Source organism: Xyrauchen texanus, chromosome 25 (genome assembly GCF_025860055.1).
Source record: "Xyrauchen texanus isolate HMW12.3.18 chromosome 25, RBS_HiC_50CHRs, whole genome shotgun sequence".
NCBI classification, from domain to species: Eukaryota; Metazoa; Chordata; class Actinopteri; order Cypriniformes; family Catostomidae; genus Xyrauchen; species Xyrauchen texanus.
This window is the reverse complement of record NC_068300.1, coordinates 9,411,362-9,428,554: the sequence shown is the minus strand read 5'-3', so window position 1 is coordinate 9,428,554 and position 17,193 is coordinate 9,411,362. Positions and strand designations below refer to the sequence as shown.

The 17,193-nt window shown below is 41.0% G+C and overlaps 1 protein-coding gene across 2 annotated transcripts in view; it reads left to right on the top strand.

Moving 5' to 3' along the window:
- LOC127618847 (F-actin-monooxygenase mical1-like) overlaps positions 1-17,193 on the top strand; it is a 57,713-nt gene that overhangs the window by 19,155 nt on the left and 21,365 nt on the right. For both annotated transcript variants that reach the window (XM_052091492.1, XM_052091493.1), the window contains exons 9-13: positions 2,412-2,527; positions 2,711-2,837; positions 2,932-3,022; positions 4,775-4,922; positions 6,103-6,293. In XM_052091492.1, coding sequence (XP_051947452.1) covers positions 2,412-2,527; positions 2,711-2,837; positions 2,932-3,022; positions 4,775-4,922; positions 6,103-6,293 — 673 coding nt within the window. The remainder of the gene's footprint in view (positions 1-2,411; positions 2,528-2,710; positions 2,838-2,931; positions 3,023-4,774; positions 4,923-6,102; positions 6,294-17,193) is intronic.

Here is a 17,193-nt window from a genome sequence, read left to right as displayed (position 1 = left end):
GAAATGGAGTGGTGGTGGCGTAGTGGGCTAAGTGAATAACTTGTAATCAGTAGGTCGCTGGTTCAATCCCCACATTGTGTCCCCACTTAAATCCAGGTTGCTCCGGGGGGATTGTCCCTGTAATAAGGGCTCTGTAAGTCGCTTTGGATAAAAGCATCTGCCAAATGCATAAATGTAAATGTAAATGTGAACTAATGATCTGTCTAATTAATAGAGAGGCAGGGAAGCTTGCAGCTGGGGGAAATTTAGAAATGTAGAAGGGCTATGGTTTTTCAACTGGAGAGTGTATGCCCAGTTTGTGAGAAAAAATGTTAAACATCCAGGTGGAGCTGAGAGTGTCACGGGAATAGAGGAGCAGAGAATAGGAGCGGGAGCTTAATATATTGGAATGATCCGGCATGAGATTTCAGACGGAGATTGAAATGTGCAGAAAAGAGCCGGACAGTGAAGTACAATTTGCTACACGATGACGAAATGAGCAGCGAGGTGAATGGGTAGTACTTTTGGAAGTGTTTTTCAAGCCTTGGATGGGGTTGAAGTATGTAAATGCGAAAGATTTGATGACTGAAGCTTAAGCTCATGATAAAGCCTGTAAAGCCAGCAGCACGACACATGGTCCATGACATGTAAAGCTTCAGTCGACTGAATATTCAGTATCTGCTTTGCAAGAATGCTAATCCGGCACTGTTTTATCCAAGAGTGAACGAATCTTACTTGCCTGCTACTAAATGTAATCTGCCCGGTCTGCAAATATATTTTCAGTGAACGGAGCGAAAAGCAAAAACATTGGTAAATTTAAAAATCAATAAATGCGTTTAGGCAAACATGGTTGTAGAAATAATGTAGAAAGCATTAAGAGGTAGTTAGGCTGACATAGTTGTTCAACTCGGGATGAGCTTTGAAATTTGGAACATTGATAAATCCCCAATGCTTGAAAGTCCCCAATAATTTAAACATGGTCCAAACAGTGATAAAAGAATAAATGATTTACAGAGAGACATAAAATACACATTTCTGCACTGTAATGTTACCTGAATGAGTAATACAATGTAAATATACTGTTAAATAGGAATCACGCCCCTGTATGACTTGATCATATAAAGCAGAAAAATGCATTACACTGGTAATTAAATTATCTGATGAAATAAGGAATGTAATCGTGGAGCCTACCGCTAGGTTTCAGAGGTGCGCAACAACAGTGGTGCTTCCTTATCTGAATGGAGTGATGAGACCCCGTACAATGAGCACTGTGCATCATGACATGCATGAATAATAGATCTTGATTCCCCGATTGGGGTACTGTCGGGCATGCAACACAGTGAATTAATATGCATTGTGAACCTTAACCTCATGGTGATCACGCTCTGAGCGTGTGATCGCCTGCCATTAACTATGAGACCCGAATGCTCTATTGAAATTGAAATATTGGCTCTTGATTTTGATGCAGATGAGGGTTATGATGAACAGGCAAGCGATGATTTTAACAGACTTGGCGAGGAGTGTGCTTCTTTCCACACTGGGTCATGCATTGCAATTGCAGTAGATGTGGTTGCTCGACTGAGGAAGGTCTGAAGATCCGGGTTTGGTGATCGTTTATGCCACGTAGGTTTGATGCGGGGCAGAAAGTTGAGATGAAGCGATGGCATCGTTGGGTAGGGAAGGTAGCCATCCGGAGGTGTTATGTGTACTGGTTCACCTGTGGCCTGGACAGATCGGAGTTGACGGAGATGCCTTTAACATGTGTATTATCATTCCAAGAGGGCCGCGATCTCACTGGCAATCTGGAAATTGCAGATGCGTGTTGCGTCGAGGAGCTGCTGATCCTGGATACAAGGTAAGGAACAGTGACTGATACATGTCCAGAGCTTGATGTTAGCTCGTCGGGGAGAGCATCTGTCTTGACGTCAGACGTAGTGAGCTATTGAATGATGTTGCCGTGTTGGCACACTGAAACGGCAATGTGATAGATTGTAAGCAGACTTCTAAAGCAATGGCTAATTCTTTATTGGCTAGGAGTTACTCAAGTAATGGTACGATGATACGATGTACAGCTGCGAGTCTTCCCTCTAGAACTACGCTGCGCTTACATTTCCTGAACCAACGTGGCTGAAAAAGTGGGCGGACACTGTTGCGCTCTATTCTGGAACTGACCGAAGGTCTGTGCAGAGTTTTTTGGTTTTCGTTTGAAAGCTCTAGGAGGAGTCGGTGTTAGAAATGTTGGTCTTGGTACAGGGATTTTGAAAAAACAAAGTTTGTAGAATAACTGTATATTTGATATTGGCAGAATTTTCTATATCAGTGCATATTCTCAGTCAGCTTGGATTTATCACCTAAACACTATTTGATATTTTAATAATGCGTTTTTATTATAGCTATTTTAGAGATGTTTTTTTCTTGTTTTGTTTCTGCAGCCGTTTTGGCCTCTGGGGACTGGCATTGCTCGCGGATTCCTGGCTGCATTTGACACCGCGTGGATGGTCAGGAGTTGGGGCAAAGGTGTGTCGCCCCTGCAGGTGCTGGCGGAAAGGTATTCAATCTTTGTTTTTATATACCTCATTCACAAGCTCTCACATGACCTCTAAACCACCAAAGCAAAGATCGCTTATGGGTTATGTCACTTTTTATATGCTCAAAAGCACATGGTGTTCATGTGAGGGATGCAAGTTCTAATCCTGTTCTAATGGTACCTTGACATGTGTGTCTTTCACAGGGAGAGTGTGTATCAGTTACTCTCTCAGACAACTCCAGAAAACACCAGCAAGAACTATAGTGCATACAGCATTGATCCGTCCACACGATACCCAAACCTCAAAACATTCTCTGTCAAGCCAAAACAGGTCTTGCTACACACATGCAAAAGCATGCTTGTATTATTATGTATAATTGTGAGAGTTTTTATGAAGTCTGTTTATATGTGTCTTTAATTTAAAGATTCAGCATCTGTATGACAAAGAGGAAAATTGGGATATCAGCAAACCCAACAAGCAAAGGAAACCTGGCATAAAAGCAAAACCTAAACAAGGTAAATGTGACCGGAGTCACTTAAACCAGTGTTTCCCAACCACTGTGCCGCGACAAAATAAATAAATGCATAAAAAAAAAAAATATTTCGGGATCCAAACTCACCTTTTTGAAACCATAATCGGTCCCTTTTGTGATTGTGAAGAGCAATGATTAATGTGCAGAAGTGAGTGATATTTATCCGGGTTAAGAGTCTTTCTCATGACTCGCATCAGCACTGCAGATTACATTGAAGTCTATGAAGTGACTTTACACCGAAGTGTTTTTCACAAACGTTTTTTTTTCACCAATAATGTCTTTGCGAGTACAAAGCAACAATAAATATTTCAAAACTGTCCAAATTTGTGAAGAGACATTGAATGTCTCATCATTTATTTTAATGAAATATGACCTTATCATTAACGATTATCAGAGACCCCAGTTATTGAACTAATTTAAATTAAGAAAATGCTTCGACCTGAATATCCTTTTATTACTTTCTGCTATCAAAGCAGCTGCAAGATTTGTTCTCTCTTCCAAATACATGTTTTCAATGTTTATTGAGCACACCTCCCACTTTTTACATGGCAAACTGGTAAAATCGCCCCACTGTGACGCTTTCTGCAACTCTTGTCACGTGGAGTGATGCGGTGCTTGACGCTGACATTGAACGAAGTGTTGACGCCTCGACTCAACTCATGTGAAATGTGCTTTACAATGACGAAAGAACATTATTGAAACATAAAATTACTATTATTTGTCTTGTAGTGGTCTTTTCTGATAAAAGTTATGCTCAGCAGTTTGAATGATACTGTAGATCTGCTTTGTGTTTATAATTCTTATACTGAAGTCAGTAGATTTGTAGCCATGCACGTTTTAATAAAGGAGAAGGACGTTATTGAAACTCACTATTATTAGACTATTATTGTTGTCTTTTTGGATGAAAACTAATGCTCGGACTGAAGGAAGACTATAGATCTGCTTAAACACTATAAAGTCTCTTGGTAGATTTCGGTCATGAACGACTCAAAATGATTCACTGTCTCACTCATAACACATAAGACGCTCATTTGTCACCAACTAGTGACATATCCAGAAGGGGTCACTGATCTAATCCGTTAATAAAATTTAACAAATTTGTGAAAAAGAAGCAAGCCTCACCAAAATACTCTTTATGTTGTAGCTAATTCTGCACAATTGTAAACTTGAATAAACATGAATCACTAAAATAGCTGGAATTGGTGCTTTTAGCTTATTGACCAGTTATTGTCTTACCTTTTTCGCCCCTCATGAGTTTGCATACCTGTAATTTGTTGTGGCATTGCAAGAACAAATCTACAAATTAGAAATAAAGCAAATTTGTTGTTTTTTCATTACCCATTTAGCGCTCTTGCCACCTGTGACCTCACAAAGCGTAGCCTACCTATGTGACTTGTTTTTTTGCATAGCCGAATTTCAAATATTACAAGTAAACATGCTACTAAGATGGACAGAAAACATGGACAAGTTCTTGAAAAGGAAAAATGTTGACGATGGTTAGCCAATGTAGGATAGTTGTGTGCCGTGGCAGAAAATAGGTTGGGGAAACACTGACTTAAACTGCTCTATTACATTTTTTGTCATTGTTTTATTGTTTTAATAACCCTTTACGGAAATAGAGCATTTTTTATCCTCCCAGTTGAGGTATTCAGTTCCTCACAATCTATGCATCGGCTCTCAAAATACACTTTCACACACTTTGCACTTATGTGATGAACTGAATCTGTGTGTTTAGAGTCTATCCGGCGTCTGGACGAGCTGTTGTCCTGGTGTAAGAGGAACACTGAAGGGTATGAGCAAGTTAAGGTGAATGATCTGAGTGAGTCCTGGAGGTCTGGTCTGGCACTCTGTGCTCTCATACACCACTTCAGACCTGAACTCATGTAAGACCAGCCCTTACCCTGAATGATGAATATTAACATGCTCATTTAAACACAGGGAGACTAAGTTAAAAAAAAGAGTACTGTGATGGTATTCCATGTTAATACTGTGGTACTTTGATATATACTGTGTATATACACTGATCAGCCACAACATTAAAACCACCTGCATAATATTGTGTAGGTCCCCCAAAACTGCACCAACCCACATCTCAGAATAGCATTCGGAGATGATATTCTTCTCACCACAATTGTACAGAACGGTTATCTGAGTTACTGTAGACTTTGTCAGTTCGAACCATTCTGGCCATTCTCTGTTGACCTCTCTTATCAACAAGACATTTCCATCCACAGAACTGCCACTCACTGTATGTTTTTTGTTTTTGGCACCAATCTGAGTAAATTCTAGAGACTGTTGTTTGTGAAAATCCCAGAAGATCAGCTGTTAGAGAAATACTCAAACCAGCCCATCTGGCACCAACAATCATGCCACGGTCCAGATCAATGAGATCACATTTTTTCCCCAATCTGATGGTTGATGTGAACATTAACTGAAGCTCCTGACCCATATCTGCACGTTTGTTTGCACCGCTGCTACACGATTGGCTGATTAGATAATCGCATGGATGATTGTTGGTGCTAGATGGGCTAGTTTGAGTATTTCTGTAACTGCTGGGATTTTCACACACAACAGTCTCTAGAGTTTACTCAGAATTGAGCCAAAAACAAAACATCCAGTGAGGGGCAGTTCTGTGGATGGAAACACCTTGTTGATGAGAGAGGTCAACAGAGAATGGCCAGACTGGTTCGAACTGATAAAGTGTACAGAAACTCAGATAACTACTCTGTACAATTGTGTTGAGCATAATGCTATTCTGAGATGCAGGTTGGTGGCCCGAGGGGGACCTACACAATGTTACGCAGGTGGTTTTAATGCTGATTAATGGCTGATCTGTGTATATAACATGCATACTGCAAGCAGATAGATAGATAGATAGATTCATAAATTATCAGTTACAATATTTAATAAAAGATCAATTACATATGCATCAGTGATGTATTTCTGTCAAACCTGCAGCTCTGCTGTAATTGTCATGTTGTCTGCATGTAAATGCAATGCAAATGTTAATGTGTAAATAAATACGTAAATTACATTCAAATAATATTCTTGCTGCCCTTTCAGTGAAATGTCCCATTTAGATGAGTCTAATGCTACTCAAAACATCCAGTTGGCCTTTGACCTTGTGGAGAAGGAGTTAGGCATTGCCCCAGTCATGCGTGCCAGTGATATGAGCAGTAAAATCGACCAGCTTTCAATGGTGGTCTACCTCACCCAGATCCGCAACGCTCTCACAGAGAAAGAGACACCAGCAGGTAATAATATATACATTTTTCCCATAAGGGGAACTCCTTTTTAAAGATACCTTACTGAATAAATGTTTGAAGACAGATCTATTGAGAGATCTGAGGTTGTTAATCGATAATGTAAGACATAGTCTATGTTATTTCAACTTAATCATGTTTAATAGTGGAATTTGTGTTGAAAACCACTCTACCCATGATGCTGCATAGAAAGATCCTTCAATTAGAGAATCTAGGCAAGCACACAGTGCCAAAAGAGCTATACAGCATTGACTAAATGTACTGTAAATCAGCAAAATTTTTCAATGACTCTGCAACGGATGAATCTCACGAAAACATGTCTGGGTCAATAAAGTTATATTTGTTAACATTAGTTAATGCTCTATGAACTAACAATTAACAAATGCATTTTATTAAATGGCATTAACAAAGATTAATAAATGCTGATATATATATATATCAGCGAGTTCAAGCGGCCGAAATGGGCTTCCTCAGAAGGGTGGCGGGCTTCTCCCTTAGAGATAGGGTGAGGAGCTCAGTCATCCGTGAGGAGCTCGGAGTAGAGCCGCTGCTCCTTTGCGTTGAAAGAAGTCAGTTGAGGTGGTTTGGGCATCTGGTAAGGATGCCCCCTAGCCGCCTCCCTAGGGAGGTGTTTTAGGCACGTCCAGCTGGGAGGAGGCCTCGGGGAAGACCCAGGATTAGGTGGAGAGATTACATCTCCACACTGGCCTGGGAACGCCTCGGGGTCCCCCAGTCAGAGCTGGTTAATGTGGCCCGGGATGGGGAAGTTTGGGGCCCCCTGCTGGAGCAGCTGCCCCCGCGACCCGACTTCGGATAAGCTGTTGAAGATGGATGGATGGATATATATATATATATATATATATATATATATATATATATATATATATATATATATATATATATATATATATATATATATTATTATTTTTTTATTTATTTATACCACGTGTCTGTTGAATGCTTGATTCTGATTGGTTCACAGATGTTCTAAGGTTCCATATCACATCGCCAAATTATTTAAGTTATTTCAAAGAGCCCTACAAGCTACCAACACTAAATAACAATATAAACAAAGTAATTGGATCAAGTAAATCGGTTAAGAACGTCAAACCATGTCTAAAATAGCCAACATTTATTTCAGTTTAATGTAAAAAGAGCCCTCGTGATCCCTCATCTCCCCCGCACTTACACACACACGCACACGAACACGAACATAGAGAGAGACTGGAGTCACTCGCAACCAAAAAATAGAGCCTCACCCCCGCGTCTTGATCAATACAACAATCTCTATTTTTCGAAATAACTTTTAATGTTTCAATATATTTTGCCCTAATCAGACTCGCATAGCTGTAGTGTAAAACACCGTGCTACCCCCCCACTCCCTGTTTCGCTTATATACACACACACACAGAGAGAGATAGACAGAGAGATAAGCAGCGCAAGCATCCATTGCTAGTTCTAACATGACGTTTTCGAATTAGCAACGAAGTCTCCGACTGTATTAAAGCAAGATGCTGAATATATGGCTGAAGAAAATAGTTCCACTCACAAGAGCGTTTTAGGGACAAAACCAGAAAATGTTTAGAGATAAAACCATGAACGATGTTTTAAGGTGTGGTAACCATGGTATAAGCAGAATAATTGACTCCGGCCGTTGCACGTCGTGACCACATTACCACCTCGGGTGTGCATTATTTTTAAACAATTCAACGGTCCGTCCTCAATTATTCCTTACATATTGCATATACAAATACAGTATGTACAAATATGTCATACGTCTTTGGCTGCTGCATTGTGTCTCGTTGTTCCAAAGTCTATTAATTAACATAGGTTGTTATGATGTAGTCTGTTACAATAAATACAAAAGAGGGCATAATCTAAATATAATGCTATATATCATAGGTGGAGCGTGTGTAAGGCTGTGCAAGCTTAGCCTTCCCCTGGCCACGGGCATGACGTTCATATTAATGCTTCTTAGTTATTGATCGGAAATCCATAACACTGCTCGTAGATGCACCAGTAAACCACCTAGGATCACTTTACAAACCTCATATACAAACTTTAATTACTAGCGTAAGGGGAAAGCTCTTGATCAGTGGCCGTGGCCAAATTCATCTTAAAACGTGAATCGCTTGAGTCACTGCGTTCATGGAGAATGTCTTTATTTTTGAAAGAATTGAAAATTTAGCCTAGTGCACTGCTTACATTAATACATATTTATTAGATCATGGTAGCAATGAATGAATGAGATGAATCTCTTTGACTGGGATTCTGTTATAGGCCTATAATTTGTCTGTCATTATTTAACTTAATTGTGAAAATATTTATTTGATTTAGTGTTGAAGTTTAAATGACAAAAACATTTAATAATGATATCAGATGACAGCTGGGTCAAGTTTATGTTCTTGCCCGAGGTAAGGTGTAATCTTGCCTTTGAACGTGCTAAACTATCTGTAAAGGGATAAATTATATTTAATTAAGAACTTAAAGTCACAAACATACACGTATATGATGGACAGGTGTCCATAAATGCTCTCTCTCTCTCTCTCTGAGACCATTTACTTGCACCGGAAGGACAAACAGAACTGAGATATTCTTCTAAATATCTTCATTTGAGTTCAGCAGAAGTCAGTCAGTCATACATATTTAGCTAGCTGGCATGAATTTTCCTTTTTGAGGAACTATCCCTTTAATTGTCATGAAAAGAGATATGACCTGGACTGTTCTTGACAGGTTTTGTGTGAGACTTGTCAGCTAGAACAGGCTGTTTCAGTTAAAATCTCTGCTAACTTGCATCTACAGCACTTATGCAAATCTCGGAATGCATGTTTAATTAAAAGTGCTGTTATATTTGCATATTCATTTAACCTCTGGTTATTTAAGACTATTAATGTTTTAGACAGCGCACATTGTAACCACATCATCACCAGGGTATCTACCTGAAATTAGTGCTGCTGTCTCTTTAAAAGCCATTCCCAGTATGCACTGCTGTGTATGGGCAGTGATCTGCTGTGTGAAGTCTGACAGCTACGGCTGCAGCAGCATACATGCTCAGCTCAGGAGAAATCAGCTGCTTATCACCGAGACTGGATCCCTTTCCAGCAGTTGAACACTCTGCTATACGAGAGATTAAAAGACTGCATCTGCAAAAGAGGTATCGCAGCCTTCAGAGGGGGTTTAGGGGGCTGTGTTCGGTGTTTAGTGTCGGATGCTGTGTTTGTTGGGAGGGGATCTCAGACAGATGTGCTCCAGGTTGAGCAGTCACTCATTCAGGCTTTGGATGTGTGTATTCTGGGGAAGGGGTTGGGGTCTGATACAGCCCATCTCTAACACGACACTGCAAACAGCATATTGAATGTGACGACTCATGTCTGCTCCAGTTTAAAGGGTATGGAAATATATATTTCATTTGATTGATTTATTTTTAATTCTGTTTTTGTTGTGTTTTGTTTTTTATGTGTTTGTTTTTTAGTTTTTTGCAAATTATTTGGTAAATTGCATCTAAAATGAAGCTTATATTTCCTATTGATTTTTCGTTTTGGTTTATTGCGGGGGGGGGTTATAATTGGTATTTCTGTGTTGTGTTCTGTTCCTTTATTTTATTGTTTTGGTGCTGCAAATGTACATTTTAATCTAAGATTATGCTTTACAAATTCAATGAATATGAAGTGCATAATTATGTAATTACATTCAGAATTTATTGTGATTTAGGAGAGATTATAAATAATAAACTAGATAGGTACATTTCCTGAAGAAAATGTGAGTGGTGCTTGCCGTGGCAAAACTCGTCAAACAGCATGTTGTAACTTGAAAAGAAAAAAAATTACGGTCATAAATAAATCAGCCCAGAAGTCTGTACGATTTTCTGGTGCAGAAATATGTGATTTTTTACTCGGTTGCTAGGGTAAGCCCATGTGGTTGCTATGCAGTTACCAAGGTAATACAATACATGGGTCCTTTCCATCCTGAGTGAAATAAGTCAACCCGGAAGTCTGTAGTGTTTTCTGGTGCAGAGATATGTGATTTGTTACTCGGTTGCTAGGGTAACTCCATCTGGTTGCTAGGCAGTTACCATATTGATACTAATGAAGTGTCCTTGCCATCCTGGTTGAAATAAATCAACCCGGAAGTCTGTACTCTTTTCTGGTGCCGAGATATGTGATTTGTTTCTCGGTTGCTAGGGTAACCCCATCTGGTTGCTAGGCAGTTACCATAGTGATAGTAATCAAGTGTCCTTGCGATCCTGAGTGAAATAAATCAACCCGGAAGTCTGTACTCTTTTCTGGTGCCGAGATATGTGATTTGTTTCTCGGTTGCTAGGGTAACCCCATCTGGTTGCTAGGCAGTTACCATAGTGATAGTAATCAAGTGTCCTTGCGATCCTGAGTGAAATAAATCAACCCGGAAGTCAGTACTATTTTGTGGTGCAGAGATATGTGATTTGTTACTCGGTTGCTAGGGTAACCCCATCTGGTTGCTAGGCAGTTACCATAGTGATAGTAATCAAGTGTCCTTGCGATCCTGAGTGAAATAAATCAACCCGGAAGTCTGTACTCTTTTCTGGTGCCGAGATATGTGATTTGTTTCTCGGTTGCTAGGGTAACCCCATCTGGTTGCTAGGCAGTTACCATAGTGATAGTAATCAAGTGTCCTTGCGATCCTGAGTGAAATAAATCAACCCGGAAGTCAGTACTATTTTGTGGTGCAGAGATATGTGATTTGTTACTCGGTTGCTAGGGTAACCCCATCTGGTTGCTAGGCAGTTACCATAGTGATAGTAATCAAGTGTCCTTGCCATCCTGATTGAAATAAGTCAACCCAGAAGTATCTACGTTTTTCTGATGCAGAGATATGTGATTTGTTACTCGGTTGCTAGGGTAACCCCATGTGGTTGCTAGGCAGTTACCATATTGATACTAATGAAGTGTCCTTGCCATCCTGGTTGAAATAAATCAACCTGGAAGTCTGTACTCTTTTCTGGTGCCGAGATATGTGATTTGTTTCTCGGTTGCTAGGGTAACCCCATCTGGTTGCTAGGCAGTTACCATAGTGATAGTAATGAAGTGTCCTTGCCATCCTGAGTGAAATAAATCAACCCGGAAGTCAGTACTATGTTCTGGTGCAGAGATATGTGATTTGTTACTCGGTTGCTAGGGTAACCCCATCTGGTTGCTAGGCAGTAATCATAGTGATACTAATCAAGTGTCCTTGCCATCCTGATTGAAATAAGTCAACCCGGAAGTCTCTACGTTTTTCTGATGCAGAGATATGTGATTTGTTACTTCGGTTGCTAGGGTAAGCTCATGTGGTTGCTAGGCAGTTACCATAGTGATACTAATGAAGTGTCCTTGCCATCCTGATTGAAATAAGTCAACCCGGAAGTCTCTACGTTTTTCTGATGCAGAGATATGTGATTTGTTACTCGGTTGCTAGGGTAACCCCATCTGGTTGCTAGGCAGTTACCATAGTGATACTAATCAAGTGTCCTTGCCATCCTGATTGAAATAAGTCAACCCGGAAGTCTCTATGTTTTTGTGATGCAGAGATATGTGATTTGTTACTTCGGTTGCTAGGGTAAGCCCATCTGGTTGCTAGGCAGTTACCATAGTGATACTAATGAAGTGTCCTTGCCATCCTGATTGAAATAAGTCAACCCGGAAGTCTCTACGTTTTTCTGATGCAGAGATATGTGATTTGTTACTCGGTTGCTAGGGTAACCCCATCTGGTTGCTAGGCAGTTAACATAGTGATACTTATCAAGTGTCCTTGCCATCCTGATTGAAATAAATCAACCCAGAAGTCTCTCTGATTTTCTGGTGCAGAGATATAGTTACTGCTAAGCGGTTGCTAGGGTACTCTGTGTAGTTGCTAGGGAGTGGCTTGGCAGCTGCCAATCATGAATCTCCAAAGGCTGCTTGTCAGTATGAATGATATAAACCAACTCCCATGCCTCTGTGACATTCAGAATGGAAGATATCCCTCTATGGATTTTGGTTGTTAAGGTGCTTCGACAATGGTTGCTAGGGAGGGGCTAGGAAGTGTTGAAGTGATGCATGATTGGCTGTTTGCTGTCCCGAGTCAAGCGAGACCACCCTTGTGTTTCTATGACACTTCTATCCGGAGATATCCCTTTGATCTGTTTCAATAGAAGTCTATGGGACTTGTTGCTAAGGTGCTCTTAATGGTTGCTAGGGCGTGGCTTGATAGCTTCACAATGATCCTGAGAGACTGATTGGTTGTCTGAGTAAAATGAGCCCACCCCTCGTCTCTATGACACTGTGATCCAGAGCTATGTTCAATACAAATCCCTATGCCTTTTCATTTCATGGGCCGTCCTACACCATTATAAGTCAATTGGGGCATTTTGGGCAGCTCCTGCCCCCAGGAGTGCAACTTTTACCCCATATTGAGGTATGCTCTTACAGAGCCTGCCAGCCTCTTCAAATGTGGCAAATCACTGCGTTTCTCTGAAATCCTCAGCTTGGAGCTGTGGCGTCAAAGTTTGTCTCAATGTTAAGTCTATGGGATTTTTAGGCGCTTTTTTGCCCCTGGGGCAAATACCGTACCCCGATAAACTTATAAAAGTCATAGCACATGTGTCCTCAATAGGCCGTTCGATTTGACACCTCATTACGTGGGTCTCACGCCAAGCGGTGCTTGGGACGAGTTAGGTGCGAAGTTTTGTTAAGAGATAAAAATAAAAATAAAAATAAAATAACTAGATAGGTACATTTCCTGAAGAAAATGTGAGTGGTGCTTGCCGTGGCAAAACTAGGTCAAACAGCATGTTGTAACTTGAAAAGAACAAAAATTATGGTCATAAATAAATCAACCCAGAAGTCTGTATGATTTTCTGGTGCAGAAATATGTGATTTGTTACTCGGTTGCTAGGGTAAGCCCATGTGGTTGCTATGCAGTTACCAAGGTAATACAATACATGGCTCCTTTCCATCCTGAGTGAAATAAGTCAACCCGGAAGTCTGTACTGTTTTCGTGATGCAGAGATATGTGATTTGTTACTCGGTTGCTAGGGTAACCCCATCTGGTTGCTAGGCAGTTACCATAGTGATACTTATGAAGTCTCCTTGCCATCCTGATTGAAATAAGTCAACCCGGAACTCTGTACGTTATTGTGATTCAGAGATATGTGATTTGTTATTCGGTTGCTAGGGTAACCCCATCTGGTTGCTAGGCAGTTACCATAGTGATACTAATGAAGTCTCCTTGCCATCCTGATTGAAATAAGTCAACCCGGAAGTCTCTACGTTTTTCTGATGCAGAGATATGTGATTTGTTACTCGGTTGCTAGGGTAACCCCATATGGTTGCTAGGCAGTTACCATAGTGATACTAATGAAGTGTCCTTGCCATCCTGAGTTGAAATAAATCAACCCGGAAGTCTGTACTGTTTTCTGGTGCAGAGATATGTGATTTGTTACTCGGTTGCTAGGGTAACCCCATCTGGTTGCTAGGCAGTTACCATAGTGATACTAATCAAGTGTCCTTGCCATCCTGGTTGAAATAAATCAACCCGGAAGTCTGTACTCTTTTCTGGTGCCGAGATATGTGATTTGTTTCTCGGTTGCTAGGGTAACCCCATCTGGTTGCTAGGCAGTTACCATAGTGATAGTAATCAAGTGTCCTTGCGATCCTGAGTGAAATAAATCAACCCGGAAGTCAGTACTATTTTCTGGTGCAGAGATATGTGATTTGTTACTTTCGGTTGCTAGGGTAACCCCATCTGGTTGCTAGGCAGTTACCATAGTGATAGTAATCAAGTGTCCTTGCCATCCTGATTGAAATAAGTCAACCCAGAAGTATCTACGTTTTTCTGATGCAGAGATATGTGATTTGTTACTCGGTTGCTAGGGTAACCCCATGTGGTTGCTAGGCAGTTACCATATTGATACTAATGAAGTGTCCTTGCCATCCTGGTTGAAATAAATCAACCTGGAAGTCTGTACTCTTTTCTGGTGCCGAGATATGTGATTTGTTTCTCGGTTGCTAGGGTAACCCCATCTGGTTGCTAGGCAGTTACCATAGTGATAGTAATGAAGTGTCCTTGCCATCCTGAGTGAAATAAATCAACCCGGAAGTCAGTACTATTTTCTGGTGCAGAGATATGTGATTTGTTACTCGGTTGCTAGGGTAACCCCATCTGGTTGCTAGGCAGTAATCATAGTGATACTAATCAAGTGTCCTTGCCATCCTGATTGAAATAAGTCAACCCGGAAGTCTCTACGTTTTTCTGATGCAGAGATATGTGATTTGTTACTTTCGGTTGCTAGGGTAAGCCCATCTGGTTGCTAGGCAGTTACCATAGTGATACTAATGAAGTGTCCTTGCCATCCTGATTGAAATAAGTCAACCCGGAAGTCTCTACGTTTTTCTGATGCAGAGATATGTGATTTGTTACTCGGTTGCTAGGGTAACCCCATCTGGTTGCTAGGCAGTTACCATAGTGATACTAATCAAGTGTCCTTGCCATCCTGATTGAAATAAGTCAACCCGGAAGTCTCTATGTTTTTGTGATGCAGAGATATGTGATTTGTTACTCGGTTGCTAGGGTAAGCCCATCTGGTTGCTAGGCAGTTACCATAGTGATACTAATGAAGTGTCCTTGCCATCCTGATTGAAATAAGTCAACCCGGAAGTCTCTACGTTTTTCTGATGCAGAGATATGTGATTTGTTACTTCGGTTGCTAGGGTAACCCCATCTGGTTGCTAGGCAGTTACCATAGTGATACTAATCAAGTCTCCTTGCCATCCTGATTGAAATAAATCAACCCAGAAGTCTCTCTGATTTTCTGGTGCAGAGATATAGTTACTGCTAAGCGGTTGCTAGGGTACTCTGTTTAGTTGCTAGGGAGTGGCTTGGCAGCTGCCAATCATGAATCTCCAAAGGCTGCTTGTCAGTATGAATGATATAAACCAACTCCCATGCCTCTGTGACATTCAGAATGGAAGATATCCCTCTATGGATTTTTGGTTGTTAAGGTGCTTTCGACAATGGTTGCTAGGGAGGGGCTAGGAAGTGTTGAGGTGATGCATGATTGGCTGTTTGCTGTCCGAGTCAAGCGAGACCACCCTTGTGTTTCTATGACACTTCTATCCGGAGATATCCCTTTGATCTGTTTCAATAGAAGTCTATGGGACTTGTTGCTAAGGTGCTCTTAATGGTTGCTAGGGCGTGGCTTGATAGCTTCACAATGATCCTGAGAGACTGATTGGTCGTCTGAGTAAAATGAGCCCACCCCTGCGTCTCTATGACACTGTGATCCAGAGCTATGTTCAATACAAATCCCTATGCCTTTTCATTTCATGGGCCGTCCTACACCATTATAAGTCAATTGGGGCATTTTTGGGCAGCTCCTGCCCCCAGGGGTGCAACTTTTACCCCATATTGAGGTATGCTCTTACAGAGCCTGCCAGCCTCTTCAAATGTGGCAAATCACTGCGTTTCTCTGAAATCCTAAGCTTGGAGCTGTGGCCGTCAAAGTTTGTCTCAATGTTAAGTCTATGGGATTTTTAGGCCGCTTTTTTGCCCCTGGGGCAAATACCGTACCCCGATAAACATAAAAGTCATAGCACGCGTGTCCTCAATAGGCCGTTCGATTTGACACCTCATTAGGTGGGTCTCGCCAAGCGGTCTTGGGACGAGTTAGGTGCGAAGTTTTGTTAGAGATAGAATAATAATAAAAATAAAAAAAACTAGATAGGTACATTTCCTGAAGAAAATGTGAGTGGTGCTTGCAGTGGCAAAACTACGTGAAATAGCATGCTTGAAAAGAACAAAAATTATGGTCATAAATAAATCAACCCAGAAGTCTCTACGTTTTCTGATGCAGAGATATGTGATTTGTTACTTTCGGTTGCTAGGGTAAACCCATCTGGTTGCTAGGCAGTTACCATAGTGATAGTAATGAAGTCTCCTTGCCATCCTTATTGAAATAAGTCAACCCGGAAGTCTGTACTATTTTCTGGTGCAGAGATATGTGATTTGTTACTCGGTTGCTAGGGTAACCCCATGTGGTTGCTAGGCAGTTACCATAGTGATACTTATCAAGTCTCCTTGCTATCCAGAGTAAAATCAGTCAACCAGGAAGTCTCTACGATGTTCTGATCCAGAGATATGTGATTTGTTATTTGGTTGCTAGGGTAACCCCTCCTTGTTGCTAGGAAGTTACCATAGTGATACTTATGAAGTGTCCTTGCCATCCTGAGTGAAATAAACCAACCCAGAAGTCTCTACGTTTTTCTGATGCAGAGATATGTGATTTGTTAATTGGTTGCTAGGGTAACCCCATCTGGTTGCTAGGCAGTTACCATATTGATACTAATGAAGTGTCCTTGCCATCCTGGTTGAAATAAATCAACCCGGAAGTCTGTACTCTTTTCTGGTGCGAGATCTGTGATTTGTTTCTCGGTTGCTAGGGTAACCCCATCTGGTTGCTAGGCAGTTACCATAGTGATAGTAATCAAGTGTCCTTGCGATCCTGAGTGAAATAAATCAACCCGGAAGTCAGTACTATTTTCTGGTGCAGAGATATGTGATTTGTTACTTCGGTTGCTAGGGTAACCCCATCTGGTTGCTAGGCAGTTACCATAGTGATAGTAATCAAGTGTCCTTGCCATCCTGATTGAAATAAGTCAACCCAGAAGTATGTGCGTTTTTCTGATGCAGAGATATGTGATTTGTTACTTTCGGTTGCTAGGGTAACCCCATGTGGTTGCTAGGCAGTTACCATATTGATACTAATGAAGTGTCCTTGCCATCCTGGTTGAAATAAATCAACCTGGAAGTCTGTACTCTTTTCTGGTGCGAGATATGTGATGTGTTTCTCGGTTGCTAGGAGTAACCCCATCTGGTTGCTAGGCAGTTACCATAGTGA